Source organism: Aotus nancymaae, unplaced genomic scaffold, assembly GCF_030222135.1.
Source record: "Aotus nancymaae isolate 86718 unplaced genomic scaffold, 86718_ANA_hifiasm-v0.15.2.pri h1tg000002l, whole genome shotgun sequence".
Classification (NCBI taxonomy): Eukaryota; Metazoa; Chordata; class Mammalia; order Primates; family Aotidae; genus Aotus; species Aotus nancymaae.
Window position 1 is genome coordinate 44825818 of NW_026988413.1, and position 12578 is coordinate 44838395.

Consider the following 12578-nt stretch of genomic DNA (forward strand, 5'->3'; position numbering starts at 1 on the left):
GTCTTCAGGTTAAGATGCAGATATGTTTATATAAATTTTATATTTCATTGACTACATAATCAATTTCTGATATGGTTCATTAGAACTATAAATAAGAATAGCTATCTCAAAATCTGTTTTATTATCTAGGAAACACTATGCACATATTTAATGGTAGTGTTTTATAATTAGTGCATTGAACCAGAAAGTCTGCAGATTTGAACCTTGTAATCTAGTTGTAGTGACCTGAATTAAAAAGATGCTTAAATAATAAAGAACTTGTTTAAAGAACACAAACTTTAAAAATATTAGTAATAAGAGGATGTAAAAATCAGATGCTTTATTTTTCAAAAACAATTCATTGCTTAGTGCTTACATTAATGTAAAAGCACTGCATATTGATTGGCGGAAGCCTTAGAAAACATAGAAAAATGTAGAAAATAAATAATTGACACCACCTTTCAGAATTATTTATTCTAAAGATATTATTATATAAGAATAGTTATTAAACGATAACTATGTTCAAATCATTACAGTATTGACTTTACATATATTAGTTTATTTAATATCCCTCACAACTGTATGATGAAGATACTATTATTCACCCACTTAACAGATGAAGAAGTACAATCAGAGAGATTGAATAACTAATTGAAGATTGCATAGATTTAAACCCAGCTTTTGACTTCGAAGTTTGTATTTTGAAACCATTATAAATTATTCTCTTTCTTTTCTGCATAATTTCCTTCTTTCCTTCATTCTCTTTCTGTTCCTCCCTTTTTCCCTCTGTCTCGTCTTTCCCAAAATCAGATCATACCAGTTTATTTTTATTATGTCACATTTTTCACTTATTTGCCAGACATATGCAAATATATATATTTTTCAAAATGTATCATGTTTTATATGCATATAGTTTAACCATTGCTAAACCAAGATTTAATCAGTTTCCTGTTATTGGTGTTGAGGTTGGCCCAGTTTTTCACTTGATTTTAGCCGAAATACTGAGAAGCTATTCGCTATTGTAAATAATGTATGATGAACATCTTTGCATATGTTCCTTTGCACATGTTCCTTTGCACATATTCTGATGTTTCTTAGAACATCTTTTTAAATGTGACATTTTCAAGACTAAGGACAAGATTACTTTTAAGACTTTAAATGTATTTTGGCAAATTACCTTGTTGATTGTTTATAAAGATTTTCATTCCTTCAAGTAGTGTGTGAGAGTGCCTGTGACACTTTCATGTGATGTTCTATAGTAAAACATGCAGTTAAGATTAGGAGAATAAAAAATTAACAACTCAGTATAATTCTAAATTAAATAAATATGGTATATGTTCACTTTTATTTTATGAATATAGCTTTACAGCTTGCTTTTAAAAGAAAACTTAAATAATTAGGGTGAATCAGAGAGACAGAACCAATAGGATATCTATCTATCTCTCTGTCTGTCTATCTATCTATCTGTCTATCTGTGAATGAATGAGAGGGAATTTATTAGGGGAATTGGGTCATGTGATTATGAAGGAGAAGAAATTTTATGATAGGCTATCTTCAAGCTGGAGGTCCAGGTAGCTTGGCTCAGTCCAAGTCTGAAGGCCTCAGAACCACAGAAGCTAATAGTATAACTCTCAGTCCAAGACCAAGGGCCTGAGACCTGGGGGCTGCTGGTTCAAGTCCCAGAGTCCAAAGTCAGAGGACCTGGAGTTCTAAGATTTCCAAGGGAAGAAGAAGTAGGGTGTCCCTGCTTCATGAAAGACAGGGTGTGTGTGTTGGGGGGTGGGGGCGGGGGGGGGGGGAGAGAGAGAGAGAGAGAGAGAGAGAGAGAGAGAATATTTACCTTTTCCCTGCCTTGTCGAGAGAGAAAGAGACAGAGAGAGAGAGAGAGAGAGACAGAGAAAGAGAGAATATTTACCTTTCCTCTTCCTTGTTGTTGTATCCAAGCCATCAACTAATTGTTTGGTGTCTGCCCACGTTGGATGAGGGTGGATCTTTCTTACTCAGTCTAGTGCTTCAAAGGCCAGTGTCTTCTGGAAACACTCTTACCACCCTCACAGATATACCCAGAATAATGCTTTCTTAGCTCTCTGGGTAACCCTTAATCTACTCAAGTTGATACCTAAAATTAACCATCTCAGAAGGGGTATGGGCAATAAGTACCCATTATGTAAGAGGAATGTTCCATTTCTAACTTACAGCTTTGTACAGACCTGGCTACATTATAGTCTATTTTGTTATGCACACCTAGTGAGACAAATCTGAGAACTCTAGAAGCTATACAAATTATAGAGACCCCTGAATAGCAAGGGAAGAAAGATGGCATTCTAGACCATTTTGTCCACATTCTTGCAAAGATGTGACATCTAATAATTTTATTATAAGAATGTACATTTACTTTAACTGTACTTATTTCATGCTCCTTGGCCAGTACTATGGTGTCAAAAAGTCTAAATCAACGGTGCTATTTCAGTTCCTTCTGTTATTGCCCCCACGCCTGCAGATATGTCTTCAAAGTAATGGTTCTTCAAAAGAAGTCTGAGGGCTACTGTTGGGTCTTGTGGCTGCAGCTGGGCACCATCTTACTTAAAAGCACAAGGTTTGATATTTACATGTTGTAGATTGTATGTAGCCAGTGTGAGTGGTGCTTTTTATAAGCCTGAAAAGGTTGAAAGCATTGCACCCAAAGAAGTAAGGTCAAAACCAGGCTTTCTTGATGTCCTGTAGGCAGTGAATCATAGCCTGTAGTCTTTTTAAAAATTTTTAGCAAAAAGCCGGAATATCGTTTATTGATTGATGGCTTCAGTTAAATCTTACAAGGCAAGAAGTCTATTGTGACTGTGTTTAATTCTCTAGGAGAATTTTATTTTTGTAAACCAAAAAATAAACTTTTCCAAAGCTGTCATATGATTTGAGGTTAGACACAAGCTGAGGATTTAGGATAACTTGACAATAATATTTGTTTTTAGCAGAAACAGAAATCCTTCAGCATAGTCTTTGATCAGAGAAAAGATTAAAGCCTAACTTTTGTGTTATGCTTGTTTCAAAGCAGATTCAATAGATATTGGCTATTTCTAGCTTTAGCATAACTTACTAACATCTGCTGAAATCTGCTGACTTACATTGTATATCTTAGAGTGAACTATATGGTACTTAGGTCAGAGCAAAGCGTACAAACTAAATAAATATTCGTTATAAAAAACAATTTGTGAAATACAACTGAGCCAGAGGAAAACAAGGGGGGGGAGGGGTAAGCAGTAAGAGAGAAGAAAAGGAAATCATAGTTTCATCAACCAGAGCTAAGGAGTGTTAGATTTTTAAATGCATATGTTTTTATATATGTCTGTATATGTGTGTGTATGTTTTAAAAATAAGAATTTAACACGTAGTGGGTGTAAAATTCTTACAGGTCTTCATAACTATGCACATTAAAATTTTTTGGATTAATTTATAGAGACAGAACAATTAAGGCCGCAAATAAAAGTATGCCAACTACTTGCTTAAAACAAGTGAGGAAACAATCAACAAAGAGTTTAGAAATGAAGGGTAGAATTTTCTGCCTGAAGACTTTCAGTTTGCTATGTAAAATGAGAAATGTGCAGGGCGATATTTAAATGTTTAATTTTTCTTAAGTCTTATGGAAAAGATACTGTATCTGATTTCGTTTCCCTTTATTTTGTTGTTGCCATCATTAGTATCCTTTTTGTTGACTGCTACTCTGTATCATGACTGTAATGTTTTGTAGACTATCTAATTTTATTCTTGTAGCAACCTCATGAGGTCAAGTGTTACTGCAATTAGTCCCAATTTTATAGATGAGAAAATGAGGCAAGTTAAATAATTTGTTTAAGGTAATATGGTTAATAAGAAATGGAGACAAGATTTGAACATAGTTTTCAGTGTTTAGAGCAAGGACTCTTCAAAACACTTCTCCAACTTTGATTTTTAACTTTAGTGATCCATGGTAGAAGCAGAGAAATAGATGAATATAAGAATACAAGTTGTTGAAGAAAAGACAGGCGGAGCAGGTGTTGGGCTTGGTTTGTTCTTTGTGAGTTAGTGTTTTTTCCCTTGTTACTGGAAATCACTGTTACTAGTAGCAGGAATATCTGATACAATCACATACTTTGAGATACAGGTGGAAACTCCTAGATTAAATATTCTCTGAGATTTCTTCAAAAACTTTATTATTTGAAGTTAGTTATATTTTGATGTAGTCTCTTGGAATCTAGGATTTAAAATATTAACAAGAAAATACAGATTCTGTGGTCACATAAGATTATTATTCATGACTTTTTATTTCCATGTGATGTCTTCATCAATTTGAAAAGATTGCTTGCTCTGGCTGTTTTTTTCTTTTTCATAAAGCTTTTGTTTTTATTGAAGTACAGAGAACTATGGTTCTTAAGGTGCTGTGGGAATAACTTCCCAATTCAGGAAGGTTTTTCTTTATGATGCATTGTTGATATTCATAAGTGTTAGATTCATAAATAAACAATAAGGATCGTTATTTTAATATGTTGTGATTACCGTTATTTCATTATGAATAATAAAGCCCTATTCAACTATTTCTAACTCTTAAATTGCCTAACTTGATGAGACACAAAAAATGTCTTACTATACTTATCTAGAATATGTTTTCTAGGTTAGTAAAAAGACAACTAAGATTTTTAAGCTGGTTGACTGAGAAAAGGGTAGACAGGAAGTAAGAAAATAAGAAAGGGCTGGGCATAGTGGCTCATACTTGTTGTGTCAGTACTTTGGGATGCTAAGGCATGAGGATTGCTTGAGGCCAGGAGTTTGAGACCAGCTTGGTCAACATAGCGAGACCCCCCCCCCCCAATCTCTACCAAAAAACAAAAACAAAAAAACTCCAAAAAAACAAAACCAATTTAGCTGGGTGTAGTGGTATGCACTTGTAAACCTGCAGTCCTAGCTTCCTGGGAACCTGGGAGACTGAGCCCAGGAGTTCAAGGCTACAGTAAGCCATGATCACGGCATTGCACTTCAGTCTGAGCAAACAAGCGAGACCGTCTTTAAAAGAAAAAAAAAAAAAGAGGCCCGGCACGGTGACTCATGCCTGTAATCCCAGCACTTTGGGAGGCCGAGGCAGGTGGATCACGAGTTCAGGAGTTCGAGACCAGCCTGGCCAATATGGTGAAACCCCGTCTCTACTAAAATACAACTGGGTGTGGTCGTGCACCTGTAGTTCCAGCTACTTGGGAGGCTGAGGCAGAAGAATTGCTTGAACCAGTGAGGCGGAGGTTGCAGTGAGCCGAGATTGTGCCACAGCCTGGGTGACAGAGCAAGACTCTGTCTCAAAAAAAAAAAAAAAAAAAAAGGAAGAAAACTTTATTTGTTAGGAAATGATAACAAATTCCATTTTAATCCTGTTGAGTTTTTTGTCAGGTAGTCAAGTGAAATTGAGGGAATGTTTTTCCCTTTCCGGGTCCATGAGGGGGCGTAGTTTTAAAGACAAGAATTTCCCAGTGCCATGCCCCCCTCCCATTTCTCTCCATCTGGGAGATTTATGGGTTTATATTTGAATTTCCCGGGCGTAGGAAGAGACTAAGAGTCAATCACCCCAGCCGAAGTTTAAAGGAACTCCTTTCATTGGCCAGAGGAACTTGGGAAGGTGGGACTTTCTCCCGGGATAAATTCCCTTGCTCCTTCACCCACAGCTCTCTGGAATCCCCTCCCACATGGTGGGAGCTCCCTTTCTCCTCTGGAATTTCCCTTCTGGAATCCCCTTCCACACTCTTCATGGAAGTCTTTCTCTTCTTTTCTTTATCTAAATAAAATCACCTTTCTGCAACACTTCTTGGATCCGATACTTTTACGAGCATACGGCGCACCTGCGGTGGTCCCATCGCTTATTCTCTAAGAGATTGGAGACCAAGAACCCACAGCATTCTCTCGGGGGAGCTGTGCCTCACCAGCACCCAAGAAAACTCGGTTACAAAATGACTAGCGGGTAATTTAAAACTAAGTTAGAGATTTAGGTATTATCACATAAAGGAGTTGGTGAAAGCTCTGGCAGTGTTTGAGATGTTCAAGGATAACCAATATTTTTCAGCTACAAAGCCCTGGATCAACAATAATGTCAGGATAATAGCCTCCACGAAGAATTTTGACATATTCGTCAACTCTTTCTTCGTAGAAAATCTACAAATAATCCCAGGAATCTTTAACAAAAGACGTGTCATTACTGCTCCAGGGACTGGCTGTTGCCCCGCGTTCACTGTTTCCCTTGCTTTTGCTGTGGTTGTGTCTTCCACTGGCTGCTGTCATCAGCCCCGCGATGATAGCGGAGAACCTCAGTTGTTGTTTGGCACCTTTCCTATCACCACAGAAATGGCCGTTTCCCATGGAAGCATTCTTGGAGAGTCATAAGTCAAACAAATCAGCAACAAAAAAAAACAATCCCATCAAAAAGTGGGCTGAGGACATGAATAGACAATTCTCAAAAGAAGATATACAAATGGCCAACAAGCATGTGAAAAAAATCTCCAACATCATTGATTATCAGGGAAATGCAAATTAAACCCACAATACAGTACTACCTCACTCCTACAAAAATGGCCATAATAAAAAAATCAAAAAATTCATGCCTGTAATCCTAGCACTTTGGGAGGCCAAGGTGGGTGGATCACCTGAGGTCGGGAGTTCAAGACCAGCCTGGCCATCATGGAGAAACCCCATCTTTAAAAAAAAAAAAAAAAAAAAAAAAAAAAAAAAAAATCAACAATAGATGTTGGTGTGGATGTGATGAAAAGGAAACACTTTTAACACTGTTGGTGGCAATGTAAAACTAGTACGACTACTATGGAAAACAGTGTGGAGATTCTTTAAAGAACAAAAGTAAATCTACTGTTTGATCCAACAATTCCTAGCAATACTAGGTATCTACCCAAAGGAAATTAAGTCATTATATGAAGAAGATAACTTGAACACACGTTTATAGCAGCACAATTTGCAACTGCGAAAACATGGAACCAGGCTAAATACCGCATCAGGCAACAAGTGGATAAAGAAAATGTGGTCTATAAATACATCATGTAATACTACTCAGCCATAAAAAGGAATAAATTAATGTTATTCACAACAATCTGGATGGAATTGGAGACGATTAGTCTAAGCGAAGTGAGCCAGGAATGGAAAACCAAACATTGTATGTTCTCACTGATATGTAGGAGCTAAGCTGCGAGGGCACAAAGGCATAAGAATGATACATTGGACTTTGGGGACTTGGGGGAAAGTGTGGGTGGTACTGAAGGGTAAAAGCCTACACATTGGGTACAGTGTAGTCTGCTTGGGTGGTGGGTGCATCAGAATCTCATAAATCACCGCTGAAGAACTTAATTCATGTAACCGAACACCCATTTTCCTGCAAAACCTATCAAAATAAAAAAGGAAAAAAAAATTTGAAAAACAGTGAAAAGGCCGTCGTAGCTTTTCTCATTCTTTTGTTCCCCTTTTCTTGCCTTAAGCTTGTTATGCGTTGGCTTTGTCTGTACCCCTGTCCAAATGACAGGTATGCTGGTTTCATGGTTCCCCAATCAAATTTTTATGCCTATATGGTTCCTGACCTTTAGAAAAATTCTTACACAAACTATTTCTTAGTTTTTGCTCCATTAATTTTCAGGCACAATAAGACTTCTCTGAATTTTAGGATGAAGGCCCTTTATTAGGCTTAAACTGGGACCAAAACCCTTAGGACATGTGCTCTTTTGAGAAAAGACAGGTCACCGTGGGAAATCCATACCTTTTAAAATAATAATCCTGTCACCTCTTTCTTTTGCCCCCTTCAGTTCTTCATATGACTGTAAAGATTTGTGGTTATGACTGTGAATTGGGATTATTTCCTCTTTTCCCCAGATGGAACAATGATGTGTACTACCGTGGAATTAGATCCGATCTGAATATTTTGTTAGGAGGTTTGACTCAACTTCTTCCTCATGTTTTTATGTTATTCTTAAGGCTTTTTCTACCTCGTTACTGGAGTTTACTAAAGATTTTAATGTCTAGCACATGCTCCTTTCAAATAAGTATTGGTAATTCATTTTTTTCTGGTTCATCTGTGAAGAATCCCAGAGAGCCTTTTTGAGAACTCATAATTTGCAGTTACTTTAGAACAGCAATTTATAGAAAGGTACTGTATTAGAAATGTTTTATTTCACTCCACTGGAGCCATGAAGTGCAAGAACAATGAAGATTGAAAAATACAAATGGTAGATATGTCTTTTTCTCCTTATTTTCTAGCCTTCTTTGAATCCTGGGGGGAGCCAGTCGTCTGATGTGGTGCTTTTGAACCACTGGAAAGTGAGGAATTTTGAAGTACACCGTGGTGACATTGTATCATTGGTGTGAGTAATTCAGAAGCATACTATATTTGTGTATAAAATTATTTATACTTATGCTGATTTAACTGGTAATCCATTGTTAATATCATGTTGCCCATTATTAAATTGAATACAGGTTAAATATGTGTTTTTAAAATATGAATTTTGCAATGTAAAAATGCTATAAAAAGAAATTTTTCATTTGCATTTAAAATATGTTTGTTGACTAACATTTGGATTGGCTAAAATGTGTTTAATGAAATGTTGATTAGAAATTATTAAAAATATATTCATTTAGTATTACTTTGGAATATTTTGAAATTTTGCATCTTGGTAAGCAACTTTTTTTGTTAGCTCAATGTTTTCTTGGTTTGTATAGCTAAATAGTATTCCTAGAAGTTGATAATTGTGACATGAAAATAATTGACGTTTATATACATCAGGAGTTTAACTGAAAAAGGAAGTTTGAGACTAGTACCGGTTGCTTCTATTTAGGGCCAATAGGTGGCACTGTTTCACTGTTATTATAATATGACTGGTCAGGAATAAAAATTTCATTCCAGTCTTAATGTAGAAAAGGAATGTCGTGTGCATAACTGACGTGATGATATAATACATAGTCCTAGGACATGCTTAAATGGTTTGGAGATTTTTGTTTGTTTGCTTTAAATTTACTCTAGGAAGACTGCAGCCAAACTTGTCTAATTTCTTCTGGTTTCAGATACTTATAAAAATGGTTTAGTATGATTCCCTGTTATGCCAGTTAGGGGCAGCAATTAATGTAGCAGTGTTACTGCCATTTGTCTTGGCGACAGTAAAAATATTGGGTAAAGACTTTTCCCATTTATGTTTCTGATTTTTGAATTGGAAGGATTTTTTCTGTTGGATGGTAACTTGTGATTGTTTGGTAAAAGCAAACCAACACCTGCGTATTCATACTTACTGTTGGCTAGTGCTTTATGGAAATAGATATTCTATAAATGTGTTTCTTTCAAGACTGTTCTACCAGTATTCATTTGAAAACATATTAACCAAATCTGGTTAGTGACTAATGAAATAAATTCAAGTGGAGTTTTGTATGGCAGACATCCAAGGAGGGGTATTAAATGCTTCTCAGGTTTTGAGTGCTTTTAAAAATACTAACCTGCTCTTTGAAGTGTACTTTTATTTTGTCATTCAGAGTACTATCTTTGCAACCTCCTAAACAACCTTTCTATGCTGGCTTAGCCTGTCGTATGCTTATTATTCTTTTGCCTTTGGTTTGACAAGGTTACATCCTCACTTAGTTGGTGATGGAAAGGATACCCACCCAAGTGAAAGAGGTCACACTATACACAGACAATTGTGCAGTATTTTTTTTCCCCTCGTGAGCAACATGCTGACTATCTCCATCCAAGGGGACTTGAATAGATAATTGAAAAATCAAACAAGGCTCCTTGATATTCAGGGTTGCATGGGTCCATAAAAGTACCCTACCATATCATGGAGTATATTAAAAAGAGCACACTATCCTTTTATGTAAATATTCATAGTGATTGATATTTATTGTATACATTAACTTCAAAGATATTCTACTCAAATTGGGATTCATATATAAATTACAGTCATTCCAGTTGAACTGTGTTTTTAATGATTCAGTTATGTGCTGTATCTTTGTCATGTACAAATAACACAAACTTTCATATGCTTGTTCTTAGAGGAGCCATTTACATAAAAGAGTGCTTAGTTACTGGTATCATATATTTAACAACAGATGATCATGAAGCAATATTGTTAACTTTGAGAAAGAAACAAAAAATCTGATACTGAATAAGGTATAAGGAAGGGTTGAGGTTATCTGTGCATACAAGGGCAGAAAGACGTTACAATCAGAAGTCATAAATAGAGAAAAGTTTGTAAGCTGTTGTACAAAATGTACTGATACCAGATTGTATGCTCTGCCTGTTGTTTTATATTACTTTGTTTTATTTATTTATTTATTAACAAAGATCAGGGTTAACTTTGCAATAGCACTTCTAGGAGAAGGGTTGAACGTATAATATGGATTCCTTCCTGGTTTGCTGCCATTAGTGTACATAGCTTTCAATTGCCTTTACTAATAATAAGGCAAAACATTAATGATCTGGGAAAAAAATTACATATGAACCAATATAACTTCTGCATTACACTGAAATCTTTTCTCCATTTACCAATTGTCTATGTTACTTTATGTTACAGAAACACATACTGTAGCAAAGCAGACTGTCCTTTCTATTGCAAGGGGTTTTGTTCAGAGTTGGTCAACCAGTGTTGTTTCCTAAAGCATGAGAGGTCTGGTGGAGGGAGGTGGGTGCGTATTATTTTTTTGTGTATATTTCTTATTTTTTCCTGTCCCTTTCTTTCTGTAAAAAGTTGGTCACAGTGGAGTTATTGTTTAAGTATGTTATTCAGTAACTATATTTATTTAATAACATTACTGGTCACACAAAATACTGATTTGATATCATCAATTCCTCAGTATATGTAGGTGACATCACACTTTCTTAGTGGATTTATGAACTAATAGTGGTGATTAAGGTGGATTTTCTATATCTTGGAATTGACTTTTCATTAATCTTTGTGATGGCCTTCCTGACTTAGCGTAAGTAGCGTTATTTCACAATAATATATCACTTAACAAGTCCATTGGGACAGAGATTCTTTCATAATAAAGTCTAAATAATCTCATTTAACAGTGTTTTAACCTTACTTTAGTTTATTTATTTTGAAGAAATATTGCAAAAATAGTATAGAGAGTTCCTATAAATCCCCTAATATTAACATTATATAGAAAGATAGGTCAATTACTGAAACCAGGAAATTGATATCAGTAGAATATTATTAGGTCTAATCTATAGACCTTAATCAAATTTTACCTGTTTTTCCACTAATGTCCTTTTTTGGGGCAAAAATTCTACTCTAGATCCCATAGTTTCATTTTTTATGTCTCTCTAGTCACCTCCAATATATGCTAGTTCCTTGATCATTGTCTTTTATGACATTGACAATTTTAAAGGGTACTGGCCAGTTACTTTGCAAAATGCTGCTCAGCTTCTCTTAATGTTTGATTCTAGACTCTCTTTAAATGGAGAAGCACTGATGTTGATGGCAGTTGCTGAGGCTGAGGAAGCTGCAGCAGTGGGAACCCCTGAATGAGGGAGAAACTCTGTCTGAGTAGGCAGTAGGGCCAGCTGGGGAGGTGGATTCAACATGGGCAGAGGAGAAGAAGATGGTAGAATTTCTCTTTCAGGCGTGGGTTTTTTTTTAGTTTCTTGGAATCACATACTTGGGTCATGACTACAAGGGTTCAAGGCTTCTAGAAATAACTCTACCGAGTCAGATTTATAGTTGCTAGGAAGCAAAGAGGGAGAGCGTGTGGGTGAGAGAAAAGGCCACAGTTTATAGAGAGCGAGAAAGGAAGGAAGAAGGGCTAGATCACAGATTTCACTATATTGAGCCAGTGTTCAATTCTATAGTAGAAGGTTGGGGTAAGAGAATTCTCATTTAATAAGAATGCCTGTAAGTAGGCATTGTGCTAAGTGCTTTGAGTATGCTAGTTTTATTTAATTCTCACAATATCTGGAGATAGTGATTTTTAACATAAAGAAGCAGATTTAGAGCAAGTGAAAAGCAGGGCCAGAATTTGAATCCATGTTTATTTGACTCTAAGCCTGTACTGTCTTATATAGCAAGCACTTGTAGTTATTGTGCACTTGAAATATGGTGATTGCTGCTTGTTAAAATCATAATAATTTGGATATATTCACATAAATAAATATGTTATTAAAATTCCTCCTGTTTCTTTTTTCTCTTTTTCTTCTAGTTTTATTTTATAAGAGATTGGGTCTTGCTATGCTGCCCATGCTGGGCATGAACTCCTGAGCCTAAGTGATCCTCCGGCCTCAGCCTCTTGAGGGCTGGGACTACAGGCAAAACCACTGCATCTGGCTGATTCTTTCTTTTTTAAATGTGCCTAGTAGAAAATATAAAACTACACATGTGACATATGTTTTATTTCTATTTGATAACACTATGTCTGAATCTTTTCCTATTATACACTGCTGCATGCCTGGAGTGTGTCTGAAGTGAACTTAGATGAAATCCTAAAGTCTGAGATAGAAAACACTAAGGTAGTTACTATGAAGCCAAGGTAGACATCTAAAGATAAGTAAACACCTGGTGTTGGTGAGAGTATTGGAGTGATCAGGTCCAAAGACAGAGAGAAAAAGATACATAATCTAT

General features: G+C 36.0%; 1 protein-coding gene across 4 annotated transcripts in view; it reads left to right on the plus strand.

Moving 5' to 3' along the window:
* Positions 1–12578, plus strand: part of IMMP2L (inner mitochondrial membrane peptidase subunit 2) — an 895580-nt gene that overhangs the window by 67843 nt on the left and 815159 nt on the right. For all 4 annotated transcript variants that reach the window (XM_021673286.2, XM_012457018.2, XM_064374423.1 and 1 more), the window contains exon 4: positions 8239–8342. In XM_021673286.2, the coding sequence (XP_021528961.2) occupies positions 8239–8342 (104 nt within the window). The remainder of the gene's footprint in view (positions 1–8238; positions 8343–12578) is intronic.